The 14,478-nt window shown below is 40.8% G+C and overlaps 1 protein-coding gene across 1 annotated transcript; it reads right to left on the bottom strand.

Annotated features, from left to right (window-relative positions):
- Window positions 1-947: 947 nt before the first annotated feature.
- On the bottom strand, window positions 948-9,284 carry sirt7 (sirtuin 7). The gene is made up of 10 exons (XM_062555897.1): window positions 9,180-9,284; window positions 8,236-8,373; window positions 8,024-8,128; window positions 4,750-4,820; window positions 4,178-4,250; window positions 3,890-3,988; window positions 2,948-3,184; window positions 2,782-2,862; window positions 1,385-1,491; window positions 948-1,282 (listed from the first exon to the last, which is right to left on the bottom strand). The coding sequence occupies exons 1-10, from the start codon at window positions 9,282-9,284 to the stop codon at window positions 1,090-1,092; spliced, it is 1,209 nt and encodes a 402-aa protein (XP_062411881.1). The 3' UTR covers window positions 948-1,089.
- Between the last annotated feature and the right edge of the window lie 5,194 nt (window positions 9,285-14,478).

Raw genomic sequence — 14,478 nt, 5'->3', positions numbered from 1 at the left:
ACATTGACAATTAGGCTACTTATATTTTACTTTATTACAATATTAAAAAAAAAAATTTGTTTCAAATCATTTCTACAGTTTCAAAATGTGATACACAAGTAGGCCTACAAAACAACTGAGTACATTTTGATTACATAACTGCTGAAATATAACTGGATACTTTTGGCAAGTCACATCAGCTCTATGTTCAAAGATGAAAAACTGAAGCGTTTAAAGAAAAGAACGCAATGAGGCTTGATTATGTTTTGGAGCTGCTTTTCTGTGTCTGGCCCAGGGTGCTTTAAGTCTGTATGGCTCAATGAAATCTCGAAACTAAAAGCAGGCACCTGAAGTGAAACATAGTGTCCATTGTCAGAAAGCTCTGTCTCCGGCATAGGTTACGTGTCCTCCAACATGATAATGACCTACGTAGGTCGTAATACATACAGCTAAAAGCACCCAATAATGGCCAAGATAAAAAAGAAAACAGTAGCCTGTTCTGAAGTAGCCTTTTGAGAGCCCTGATCTGAATCCTATTGAACATCGATAGAGAGGTTTGAAGGATGTTTTTGTGTATGCTTGCATGTGTTTGTTTGTGTGTCTTACAGTATAACGTACCATAAATATTTTGTCATCCTCTGTGCCACGGTTCAGATAGTTATTGCATTTTTTGAATTTCAGGCATCCTAGCGTGGTGGGTGGGTGGGATGACCAAATTGTTCTGTAAAAGTCTTGTGGGGGCTACATGTCATAATGATTGTTTCAGATTTTTTTCAGAGAAAAAATGAGGATTGTTAGTTTTTCTTGGAAGGGTCCAAACAACTGCTCACTACTGTATAGTACTTTTGAGACAATATCACTGAGCATATCTTAACCTTGCAAGGTAAAAAAAGCAAAGGGAAAACTATCTCCAAACAAACCCCAGACAATGATGCAATTTCTTTGAGTAAGTCTCTTGAAAAATAACACTTGATACACAAATAAGTTTTAATGAAGACAAAGAAATTGTGTAAACATGGTAAAGTACAATACTAAGGTCAAATGTCAAATACTACAAAACTGTGCCATTTCGCCACATTAATCTATATTTCGAATTACATCCACCATTTGTTATTTCTTTCGTCCTTTGTTGCAACCTCGTCCAAACCAGCCTCCTTGTGTCCCTTCTGTCCCTTCTACATGGTCACTGAATTCTGGAGGACCCGTGTCAACAGCAGAAGGTGGCACTAACAATTTCCGGGTGTGACTAGCCTTCTCCTTTGGCTGAAGAGTTGTAGCCATATTGAAGATTGGATCTTCCGCTCTGTCAGAAATTAGGTGAAATTAATAATTATAGTTGGTAGGAGTTTGTAGTCTACGAATCAACGAAAAAACATATTCAGAGGCAGTGCAAAAACTTGTTTACCTATTGTAGGCTGGTGCTTTAATGTTTAGCTCCTCCATCAATAGTAACATCACATCATCACACTTCCCATGGATTTTCAGAGTGGCCAAATCATCTTTAGGTGTCCACTTCAAAGAAAAACACTTGGTTAGACCCCTTCTGAACATCATGTCAATAAATATGACTGACAGCGTTTTAAAAGTCTTCACCAGCATGGTCATAGTTCAGTCTATATTAAAGGTTGGCAGGTGATGTGAAACACCAATCTAGAGAACATTATTTGTGTACACTTAGTTGACTAAACTTTTGGACGGCTCACTCCTTGACTGGCAAGATGGCGGAGAGCAGAAAAAAGAAGTGAGTTGTTTAAAACCTTTCTTTTAGTAAACTCTGTGTACATAAACAATGTTCTCAATGCTCGAGGTCTTGTGTAGAGACACTGATGAAACTTCAATGAAAGTTTCATGTTGTGTCGAGCCTTCCTAGTGTTTTAAACATAGCGATTTTGACGCATGTATCAAATCATCATCATGTATCAAATGATACAATATCAATATCAATATCATCATGTATCAAAATAGTAGTGCCCCTACCATTCCCATTAAAAACACCACAACATGAAAACAACGCAGACAAGCTTAAAAGTGGCGCTTCCGACGTAATTGTGCTTTTAAACGAAAGCTTGAAAATTGGTACATTCACAAAAACACCCTAAGATGCATTTTGGCAAGAGTTATCCTTCAATGTAACGATAACGAGTCCAAGGCAACATGACAGGTCTGCTTGGATGAATGTGCTCAGGACTTTCATTCAGTCAGTCAAATATTCTTGGGGTAAGTGTGAAAGCAAATAACTAAGTGCAAGATTTTGTTTTTGTCGTTGCCTATGGGTTCAAATACTAGGTGAGTACAAATGTGTGTAGGCAATACTGTGTAGGTTGACACACACACACACATTTTAGCAAAGCAAGCTTTGTATACACAATCTCGTGTGCAAGCAGATTCCTTCTGTAGACATGCCCTCCCTCATCGTCAAAATACCAACAAGCTCTTTATGTGTTCCTTGCTCTTAAAGAGGATGGAAGATGTCACTCTCATTGGCTTAATTGATGTTACGACAAAATGAGACATGGAATGAGACACAGGCCTTTTATAAGCACTTGGAACCGTTCATTCAGGGAGATCAATGTTCCTTGGGGTTTGAAGAAGTAACACCAGAGCTTTTCAGGTGCTACCCGAAAATCACCGGAATGTGAACATAGTACAAAGTATGTATAAGCTTACAAAAGGCCTGTGTCTCATTTGACATTGTTATTGTACATGTTGTACCTATACAAATCACAGCATGTAAATAGGAAAATGTTGGAATTCTGAGGTGTAGGCTACGGCTTCGATCATGTGGCTTTTCTATAATAGTACCTGCAAGTTGACGATGTAGAGCCTCGGTCTCTTAACAGCAGGCCTGTTCATACACCAGAGACGTGGATATTTCTTCAGCACCTAATGAGCAAATAAAGATCAAAATTTAATTTAGAGAGATGATAAAGTGATAGCTTCAGAACTGTTTAAATTCTCATTCCCCTACCTTAAGGCTCGAGCCCAAACAAAGGATGGTATCAGAGCGTTCAGCTGCCTCTATAGCTCCCTTCCAGTTAAGCGGTTGGTCCAGGGTGCCTCGTTCGCCAAAGTGCACAATAGTGTCCCTAAGATCTCCTCCACAATGACCACATTGACGCCCAGTGATGTGCCGGTGTACAGCTGTGCGCTCTGTCACGTCAAAGAGACGTATGTACTCCCTCACTGGGGTACAAGTTGTACACACCTACAACGTGAAAAAAGTAGAATTTAGTTTATGGTACTTTCAGTACTGACACAGTACAGATATAGTTACAGATATCAGTTATCAATTACATTTGATGTAATGAATTACCATTCAAGCGTTGCGCAGATCTGGAAAAATGTCATGTGTGACAGATCTGCACAACACTGCAAGATGTCGAACGCAGCCATTAGTTTGACGCTACCAGAACATGAAATAAGGCAATGTGTTGCCTTGAGAAAACCTCCTTGTTATACTGTAGCCTCTCTGTACACTTTCAAAGTAGGTTATACTTTTGTCGTTTGTCGGTAGGAACCCTATTGACACTACCAGCAAAGTGCAAGGCTATTTTGAACTTTGTCAGTGGTTTGACAATACAATAGCAACTTATATGTACTTGCCTCAATGGCAACTTCAACACGCTAAAAACCATTTAGTTGTTAATGCTAGCTACTATCTTAAAACACAGTTACACAGTTGTTACCAGTTTTCAATGTTATGTCATTACTGATTAATAGTGGCTGAATCACACTTGTGGTCAAACAGTGTCAGCAAATTGAATTGAATTTACAAATCACAATAAACATGTGTAATAAACAGGTTTTACTTGCTGATAAACAGAAATGGTGTAATGGCACAGTCTAATACAGGATTTTCCCTTCCTAAAATGCCTTACTATACGCAAAAAAAGTGAAAAATGCTTCTCACCTCTATGAACATGTTTCCATGTAGCTCAGAGAGGTTTTGTCTGGGGAGTCCACTTCTTAGGTGGAGTCCATCACAGTTTTGAGAGACCACATGCTGAACCTGTCAAAAAACAAACAAACAAAAATCAGGTATCAGTTTCTGTTCAAGAGATGGAATGATGATACTCAATTCTACACAATTTCACAGTGTGCTGTGAAAACAATATCAGTAAGAAGAAAGTGTATATAACATAAGGTATGTCAATTACTTAAAATTCATAATGGGGCTTTATTTATTTGACCCACATACCAGTTTTTCTTTATGCAACATCTTGATGCACATGTGTGTGAAAGTGGGCTCAGCTTGGCTCAAATCTGCCACTCTAAAAAAAAACAAAGAGTGTAAAGAGCACCAGTTAGTCCCCAAATAAGTCTGGCCCAGGCTGGCCCGACGGTGTGAAGCAGGCTCTTGATGTTGGGGATTCTGTGAAACCCCCAAATAACTACCACCTTGGTATGGTGTTGAGGGCGCAAACTCAGTAGACAACTTAATTTAGGATTCAGAATCCTAACCCCTAAAACCACTCCAATATTATACAAACTGGCCAAACCGTTTCTGAAATGTTGCCTTATAGCAATAATGCTAATTTATGCTAAGAATTTATTGTATGTAAATTATGCAAATTGATTAACATAAGAAAGTAAGCATCCAGTAGTCTCTATATGCTAGGGACCCATACTATACATTTCTAAAACTGTGGAGTACTCAACATTTTTGGATCCACAATGCGGCTGCGGGCTGGAAAGTAGACTAATGTACATATAGAGACTGGGATTTTGTGGCACAATATAAAAAATTTAACCCAGTGTTCTTCAATTTACCTCACTGGCAGACCCTTCTTCAACTTTGTCCAAACACCATTAGGCCCACGGTAGTCTGGAATTGATGCAGCCTAGAGACCATATCAAATATGGTTTACACTTGGTTTTAGCCAATTTCAAATGTACTGCAATTATGATAAAAGCCTACATACTGACTTTTACAATGACACATGGTGGGCACCAGCATGAGACCTTAAAGGAGAAATCCGGCAATGAACATGGGGGCTCATGTACGCCCCCAGAGTGTAGAGCTGTAGATGCTAGGCTGCAGTTCACTATGTCTGGACAAATTTGTTTCTTACATTTCCTCAGGGATTAGTAAACTATATATTTTTGGAAACATAACATCAAGACAAATAAAAACAATACTTGATTCCATTTTCCATTTCCAAGTTATTACTGCAGTCATTTTGGATCTAGAAAATGGTGTACTCTTATGGCCTACACAAAGTTTTTGTCTTTCACGATTATCTTTTACAATTGACCATATCAGGCTAGGCGATCAGAGAACCATAAAATCTTTCCGCGTCTTTTTCATAAGACTGGCCACATTACAAGATCATCTATCGTAGCCTTCTTGTCGTGTGTCGTCATCACAGTGTCAGTGTCAACACAGGAGTCGTAGGAGATTCCCCAAATATTCTGACATGCTTGACTTTTGGTCGTAACATCGTGGAATGTTGCAGACAATAAATTGGGGGTTGTTGAATGTCACATTACAAGACGCTTCCTCCTTCGAGCGTCATTCCCGACTTTGAATATTCGGACACGACAACGGAAATTTGTTGGCCATGACACAAAATAAATGTAAAGTTTTAAATTAAAATTTTGAGTCAGAGACATTTTCCAAAAGTGTGTTTTTCAAAATGACTGCCTCTCAGTCCTGCACATTCTCTCCACAAAAATAAATCATGCTTGCCATGTGTCTCCATCTCTACTCAATCCCCTACTCTTCCAACGCATCTAAGTGTATATGTGTGCTCGCTCATGAGCGTGTGTACGCATGTTCATGTGTGGGTTTGTGCAGTTTATGCATGTGTGTGTGGGAAGGTATGGCGTATGTATGTATGTATGTACAGTATATGTGTGTGTGTGTGTGTGTGTGGGAAGGTATGGCACATGTATGTATGTATATGTGTGTGTGTGTGTGTGTGTGGGGGGGGGGGGGTATGGGTGTATATGGTGTACACTATATTGCCAAAAATATCTGCTCACTTGTCTTGACTCACATATAAACTTCAGTCACGTCCCATTCTTAATACATACGGTTTAATATGACATCGGTCCACCCTCTGCAGCTATAACAGCTTCAACTCTTCTGAGAAGGCTTTCAACAAGGTTTAGGAGTATCTTTATGGGAATTTTTAAACATTCTTCCAGAAGTACATTTGTGAGGTCACACACTGATTTAGACAGGCTAAGTTGCCTGAAGCCCAATTCGCGCCAAAGATTGAATTATAAGTTGCATATAGTTGCAAGCTGTCGCAGAGCATTCAACATGTTTAGTTGCAGTTGCAAGGTTTTAGAACGTCGCGGCTCGTCTCATCGCGAATCTTGAACCCTACTTAAGGAAGTAGTCCTGGCAGAGGAGAGGCACTTATGCACTCGGCTCCTTTTTTCAGTGCTGGTGAACAGAGAAGGCTTTGGAAATCCAGAGACTAGCAAAGTCAGGAGACACCAGAGGCTTCTTTAGTGCCACTAAGGCTGTCTATGGCCCAAGCTATGATGGCCCTAGGTCGGACAATGAATCTATTCAAGCCCGTTAGAGAGAACACTTCCAGGGCCTCCTCAACCGTGACAGTGAACTGAACCAGGCATCACCAGCCACATCCCTCAGAGTCCAATCAGAGAACCACCCACCATAACAGAGGTCCACGATGCCATTGGGAGAAGCAACATGGCTGATGGCCCAGATGGGATGCCAGCGGAGATTCTGAAGGAAGGTGGAGTCAAATTCCTGCTCCATATTCAAAACCTACTCGTCAAGGTCTGAGAAAAAGAAGAGCTCAGGGATGCTCTGACAGTGACTATATTCAAGAAAGGGGACCAGGCTGAATGTGGAAACCTCAGGGCATCTCGCTCCTGTCAATAACAGGTAAAATCCTGGCCTGTGTCCCTGCAAACTGCCTGCTACCATTGTCAGAGGAAATACTCCCTGAATCACAATGCCAACTCCAGGAAAAAGGCTGTGAACAAGGGCAGCCTTTGTACAAGGCCTTCATAGACCTGACAAAGGCCTCTGACATAGTAGACCACCAGGCTCTATCAAGGTATGGCTGCCATGACAAAGCCAAGGGCAAAATTAAACACCACCATCATGGAGCTTCAGTATGCAGATGATAATGCTATTGCAGTCCATTCCTCAGAAGACCTCTAGGACATTCTAACTTTAAACCTCAAGAAGACCCAGGTCCTATACCAACCTCCACCTAACCAGCCATCAGTTCAACCCACCATAAAGATACACAAGACTACTCTCGACTCTGAGGTCAACAATCACCTAAGCTGTTGAAGAGGAGCATATACCAGACTGAAGACCTACAAGTAGATACCCCTACAGAGAGGATAGGCATCCAATTGAGTGACCACCGATGATGATGGGGTGGGGGGGCAGGGGGCAAGGGGTAATGGTGTGTCTGAGGGGAAGGGGAGGGGTGGGCAAATGGACCCCATCTGGGCTTCCTGGCTAGGGCCCAACTAATTTTGTTCATTAAATGGTGCCCCTACTTGGGCTATCCTAGATGGGCTGATGATGAGTCTTGACATGAACATTTATGAATATGTTGTTCCACAGTATTCAGAAGCATTAATTGCGGAGGGAAACACATGACATGGAACCACTGTCTGAACTACTGTGAGGCAGTTATTTGGCAGTAAAAGCTAAAACAACAACCCAAACATGGGTCAATGATCATCTACTATCACCATTCCAAGATTCCAAATCCAAGATAGCCACCATATTGACCCTGGAAAGTTTGGAATTAAAGATTTTCTGCTTCTTCATCCTGTAAGGTTTCCAAAAATACATAGATTTTATAATACCCCTCAAAATTGAATGAAATTACACTAGGAAACTAACTATACTGTAGCAACTAGAGCTAGGTAAAACTGATTATTTATTCATTTCTTTATTTCCGTACCGACAGACAGTACTCTGTGACCTCAAATAATGAGTACCTATGTGAAAAATTGCCGAATTTCTCCTTCAAGTTAATCACTGGCTGGTTTCCTTCTTTGCTAAATAATGTATCATAAATCAGACGCATTAGGTTACCGTGCTGATGCCTGCACCCGTATAAATGACCAGGTTTTGGGACGTGCGTATTGCCTCTGCTAGCTGTTTGACCTTACATCTCAGCTCCTCAGCATCATCAAACACCTAAATGAAAGAAATGACATAATGTTTGGAATTGCATATCATTTAACAAAAGAACAATGAAACAGATTACAGAACTTAGAAGTTATAAGATCAAAAAGAAAAAAAACCTCATCTTGCTTTCTCTTCACCAAGGTCCTCTGGATTTGGCGTTTGCATAATTTTTGCACAATGTCTTGGTGCTGCTGTAAAGCTGCCAGATCCATTTCAGTGCGTGCACCATCTTCTTTCTTCAAAATGTCTGATATCTAAATTAAGCAAAATGCAGATATAAAAATAATGTAGCCACTACAAGAAACTTTCACATTCACTTATTCAAACATCTCATTCATATCTCATATTGTGCAATACACTACAGGAAATTGCTTCTAGGCATAGCCTATAGCTACGCTGCATGTGGATATTGGGTTTTTGGCAAAGACCATCTTCACAATTCAGTCACCCCCTAACTGTTTTAAATCTGCAAGGCACCAAGTCAGCAAGGAGTGCGGCTATAGGGTGACATGTAGGCCTACATATGCAGCACATGAACACAATACAATTGTCAACAGAACGACTTTCCAACCAGGAAATACGAAGAAAAATACATTCTGACCTTCCGAGGAGCACAGACAGGCAACATTTTGTGTGGCAAATGGTCAATTTGCAGTTTTTAGTGTTGGAAAAGACTTCACACCATACTTTTGTGTCGTTGTTCCGTCCATGTTTGCTCATAATCCGACTGCAAAGCATGAACGCTCCAGTTGGAAGAACGAGTGGGAACGTTCCCATCATTCTCAAACACACCCTACAGGTAGGCTACTCAGAAAAGTGCCCCACACGCATTACGTTAATATTAAGTAAATGGCATGACGTAAATAGGATGTCAGTAGAACATGATTGGGCTGTTTTCGGGAATCGTTTATGTTATAATTTCTCCACAAAACGTGCAACAGTAGACTAGACATAGACCATGGCACATCCTACGAGCCTACGCCTCGGTGATAATAATAGCCTACACACAAATGCATGCTACACCTTCTCTCTAATGTTTGTAAATGTTACTTTATCCTACCGTTTTCAGTGTTTTTCTCTCTGTCTCTCGTTGCACAATTTTGGTCCTTTCGAGTGCTTTTCTCTCGTTTCGAGAGGAGACAGAGCTATGTGTATGTCCCTCCATGTTCGTTTGATATTGTATACAAACCAACGACAGAATAAGAGGACAGGCAAGTACACAGAGTGAAGCGGTTTTTGAGCAGCGCCCTCCCCCGTCCAGGCAACTAATTTCAGCAAACCGAGGCCAAGTTGCAGCAGCATTTACATACCGTGCACACCGTTGAAACACTCTCAAAACCGAATTATCTGATCGTTCGTGTGAAGCTTTATTTTGACGTGTGCTGTCGCTAGACCCACGGAGATGAGCCTGTCTGCTTCTTGTCTTCTGAATGATTATTGCGTTCGGACCATAGGTTTGGACATTCGCTGGTTCGGTGCGCTACCAACAAGGCGGCAATATTCCTATTTAACCCTCCTGTTGTGTTCATTTCATGTTAATCAGTTTTGTGTTCCCGGTCAAAAATGACCGACCCCAGTATAGTTGATTGTAACCATAATTATACATATGTATTCACCTAATGTTGCTATGTATCTTTTAATTAGCTCAAGTCCTTGTGAACATTACATGTTTTAAAGTTCTATTTGCTATTTCTGGCCTGTAGGCCTCATTGACCTGAGCTCATACAAGTCGTTTTTTAGTAAAAATAGCATAATATATGCATTATTTTGGCTCTAATCAACATTAAAATAAATATATTGTGCTATTTATCATGGAATACTTCATGTTCAAATTTAAAAAGAACCTTTGTTTTGAAACCATTTCAAATTTCTAACAGCGGCACAAAATCACATCTTTTGTGTTCCCGGTCAAAAATGACCGACCCTATTTTAGTTGATTGTAAATCCATAATAAGACATATATTTATCTTATGTTGTTATGGATCTTTTAACTAGCTTAAGTTCTTGTGAACATTACATGTTTTAAAGTTCTATTTGCTATTTATGACCTGTAGGCCTCATTGACCTGAACTCATACAAGTCGTTTTTGAATAAAATTAGCATAACATATGCATTATTTTGGCTCTAATAAACATTCAGATAAAAATATTGGGCTATTATATCACAGAGTGCATTATGTCCAAGTTTTAAAATAATATTTGTTTTGAAACCATTTCAATTTTTTCACAGTTGCACAAAATCATGCCTTTTCTGTTCCCGGTCAAAACTGACCGGTATGATTTTATTTGTAAAGAATGACCATTAATAGTCAATAGCCTGCCTTTTCTGAGCCACAACTGACAACAATCTCTTGAGTAGTTCTTTAATAAGCTGGCACAGGTCTCCTGAGGTATTTTGACCCATTCTTTCATTGCGAATTGTTCCAGCTGCATAGTTTCCGAACATGGACATTCACTTTGAGCACCCGACACAGATTCTCAATTGGATTGAGGTTTGGGCTCTGTGTGGGCCACTCCAGGACCTGGGTTCTGGTATCCTTGAGCAACTGTTGGACCAATTTTGATGTATGCTTTGGATAATTATCTTGTTGGAAGACCCTGCAACGACCTACAGCTAGTCTAAGAGCCAATTTCTGCATATTATACTTCAACATTTTCATTTTCTTTTTTCATGATACCATGCACCTGAGCAAGGTTCCCTGTGCCTGAGGCTGCGAAACAGCCCCACAGCATGATGCTCCCACCACCATGTTTAACTGTGGGGTTCAACTTAGGGTTGAAAGCATCTCCCTTTCTTCGCCAAACATAAACAACATCCATGTGCCCAAACAGTTCCAGATTAGTCTCATAAGACCAAAGCACAGACTTCCAGAACTCATTTTTTATCTCTCAAATGCTCATGTGCAAATCTCAGTCTGATAGAGAGATAGATAGATAGATAGAGATAGATAAATAGATACTTTATAGATCCCCAAGGGGAAATTCAAAGTTGTGATGTGCCACTCTTTGAGTAAAGGGGTTCTTCTGAGACGATGGCCCTGAAGCCCACCATGATGAAAGTCCCTCCCAACTTTGTTACTTGAAATATCAACTCCAGACCAGGCCAGGTCAGCAACAATCATCTTGGCAGATGTCCGGCCTTCTTGCTGACATCTCTGACTATTTTCCTCTCCAGAGTTCTTGAAATGTTGTGCTTACAACCACGCCCAGGTTTGCTTTGTAGAATTTGTCTCCTTGTACTTGACAATGATGCAACGTACAGCAGTTCTAGACACTGTGAAATGCTTGCAAATGGCACTATAACCTTCCCCCTTATGATCTTCCACTATCTTCTTTCTGAGCTCAAGACTGATTTCCTTTGTCTTTGACATGGTCAGTAAGATTAGTCCCTCGATAATGTGTACAAGTGCCTTGTGCCTTGAGTCCTTTTATGCTGATTGAATGCTCAGGTATTGTTATGAAGCCAATTAACTGTACAGGAGTGGTTTGAAAGCTGATTGGTTAATTAGGTGTGTTTTGATAACAAACAAATCACATGGGCAGTAATATTATTGACCATCCCATCATGGGGGCTAATATTTTTTACCACTATATTTGATATAAAGTAAAACTAAAAATTTATTTTATATTCCAAAATGTACACCAAAAGCCACTAAATATCACTTTTTGTGTGTGCCCAGCAACACATGCATGTGTGGGTGTAGGACAGAAGTCACTCAACTCAATTTTATACACTTTTTGTAGTCACACCGATTCATTTCTAATGACCGGTCATTTTTGACCGGGAACACCACAGGTGTACACAAGTTGAATAAAACACACAAAATTGCATCAAAGTTATCAAAAATTATTTTGTGTGTTCAGATGCCCTATGTGAACAAAGTCATGAAATCTCATGACAATCAGATTAAGTTAACTATATTTTTCAGAGACAAAATGTGCAAAATCGGACAGATTTGACCGTAACACAACAGGAGGGTTAAAACCATGTTTTTAACAATATATAAATACACTGCTCAAAATAAAAGGAACGCTTTGAAAACACATCAGACACATTATGCTGGATATCTATGCGACATGGACTGGTAAATGTGTTAGGCTTCGAAATGAAAGAAGGGTGTTAGATGGACCAAAACATAATGTCTGAGAGGTGTTCTGCATTTAAGTCAGGGAAGTGTGGGGGACAGTCATTGGTATCAATTCCTTTATCCTCCAGGAACTGCCTGTACAATCTCGCCACATGTGGCCATCATTGTGCACCAGGAGAAACACAAGGCCCACTGCACCAGGTCAGAACGTTTCATCCCGATACTAAGAGCAGTGAGGGTGCCGTTGTCTTGCCCACAGAGGTTGTGCATCCCTCCAAGGGTAGGCTATGCCTCCCCAGACCATCACTAAGCCACCAACAAACCGGTCATGCTAAATGACGTTGCAGGCAGCATCATATTCTCCACGACATCTCCAGACCCTTTCATGTCTGTCACATGTCAGGGTGACTCTAGCTCTCATCTGTGAAAAGCACAGGGCTCTAGTGGCAGACCTGCCAATTTGCATTCTATGGCAAATGTCAATTGAGCTCCACCGTGCTGGGCAGTGAGCACAGGTCCCTCTAGAGGCCATCGGGCTCTCAGGCCACCTTCATGAAGTCTGTTTCTGACAGTGTGGCCAGAGACATTCACATCAGTGACCTGCTGGAGGTCATTCTGTAGGGCTATAGTAGGGCTCCTTCCCTCCTTGCACAAAAGAGCAGATACTGGTCCTCCTACTGGGTTAAGGACCTTCTGCCACCCTGCCCTGCTCTCCTAGAGCAACTGCCTGTCACCTGGAATCTCTTCCATGCTCTTGAGACTATGCTGGGAGACACAGCAATCTTTCTGGCCATGGAACACATTGGTGTGCCATTCTGGAGGAGTTGGACTACCTGTGCAACCTCTGTAGGCTTCAGATATTGGCTTATGCTACCAGTAGTAACACTGACCCTATCCAAATGCAAAACTAGTGAAACATCAGTCATGAAGGATAAAGATGAAAAAAATTAGTTTACCAGTTGCCACCAATTGTAAAACCATTCCTGTTTTGGGGGTGGTCTCACAGTTGGCCCTCTAAATTTTGTTGACATCAAAGCAGGTCAACCTGATTTACAACCACCTCTGTTGCATAACTGGCCAGATCAATATGACAATATCCCACAAGTGTGACTGACTTGATGCTATACTCCTATGAACAAGTGTTCCCTTTATTCTTTTGAGCAGTGTACTGTATATAGTTCTGGTTGTAGAAGACACTTTTGTCCAAAGTGACATAATGACAATACAATAGTTATATTTAACAGTAAAGAATGTAAAAGTTGGTAATAGGCTACATGAAGGAGAATAGCAATAATAAACAACTAAGTGCATGCTGAATATTCATGAGTTTCACCAGGTCCCTTTCCACAGGTGTATAATCAAGGACCTAGATTATGAATGCAGACTGCATGGTGCTTGATTAATACACCTGTGGAAAGAGACCTGATGAAACCCATGAGACCCCTCTCGAAAGACCCAAAACACACTGAACAATGAGCACTAGCAGAGCCCATTTAGGGAGAGCCGGCAGAGCCCATTTATGGAGAGCCGGTCCACTCACTGTTAACTCCATTGTACCTGCAGTTCCTGTTGCAGTTCCACTAGGGGCGATCACGAGCAAGTGATCAAACAATGGGGGTCTATGGGGCTAGACGGCTAAATTGGTCTGTTTCACCTGATTGTCAATCAAAGATTGGATTTTAGTTTCTACAAGCTCAATATGGATTATAGGTCGAAAATTGAATGAACAACTACTTATGGCCCTTTGGTTTCTCACTCGTTGTTGCCCATAACACACTAGCGTCCTGCTAATGAATGACGTCATTAACATGTTTGGAAGGCTTTTTAGAACAAGACTTAAAAAATCTAATACTCAGCCGTGTGTATTTTCTTTGACCCCCCTTTCGCATACAATATTCCAATTTCTACACAAAAAAAATATAGCCAGAGAAAAGTGGATTTTAGGAGAAACTCCATTCACCTCCATTCATTCTCCACTTGCTCGCTATCGCCCTCTAGTTGACACAACAGACGCTCACCAGAAGACCGCAGTGGGTGATTGGGGTTGTACATCTTGATCATTGAATTAAGATAACAGGGAGTGGATCCAATCAGTACTGTCCTGTAGGCCAAAATGAGATATTTAAATTGAATTCTGGCCACTCTGAGCCAGTGGAGTTATTTGTCCTCTTTGGATAATTGAAGACCAGGCGTGCTGCAGCATTCTGATTCAACTAACAGCACATCACAACAGCCAGCTTGAAAGGAACTCTGAATGCTTCAGCATTACCGA

This window comes from Sardina pilchardus, chromosome 15, assembly GCF_963854185.1.
Source record: "Sardina pilchardus chromosome 15, fSarPil1.1, whole genome shotgun sequence".
NCBI lineage: Eukaryota > Metazoa > Chordata > Actinopteri > Clupeiformes > Clupeidae > Sardina > Sardina pilchardus.
The sequence above is the reverse complement of the archived record's forward strand: the minus strand, read 5'-3'. Positions and strand labels throughout refer to the sequence as shown.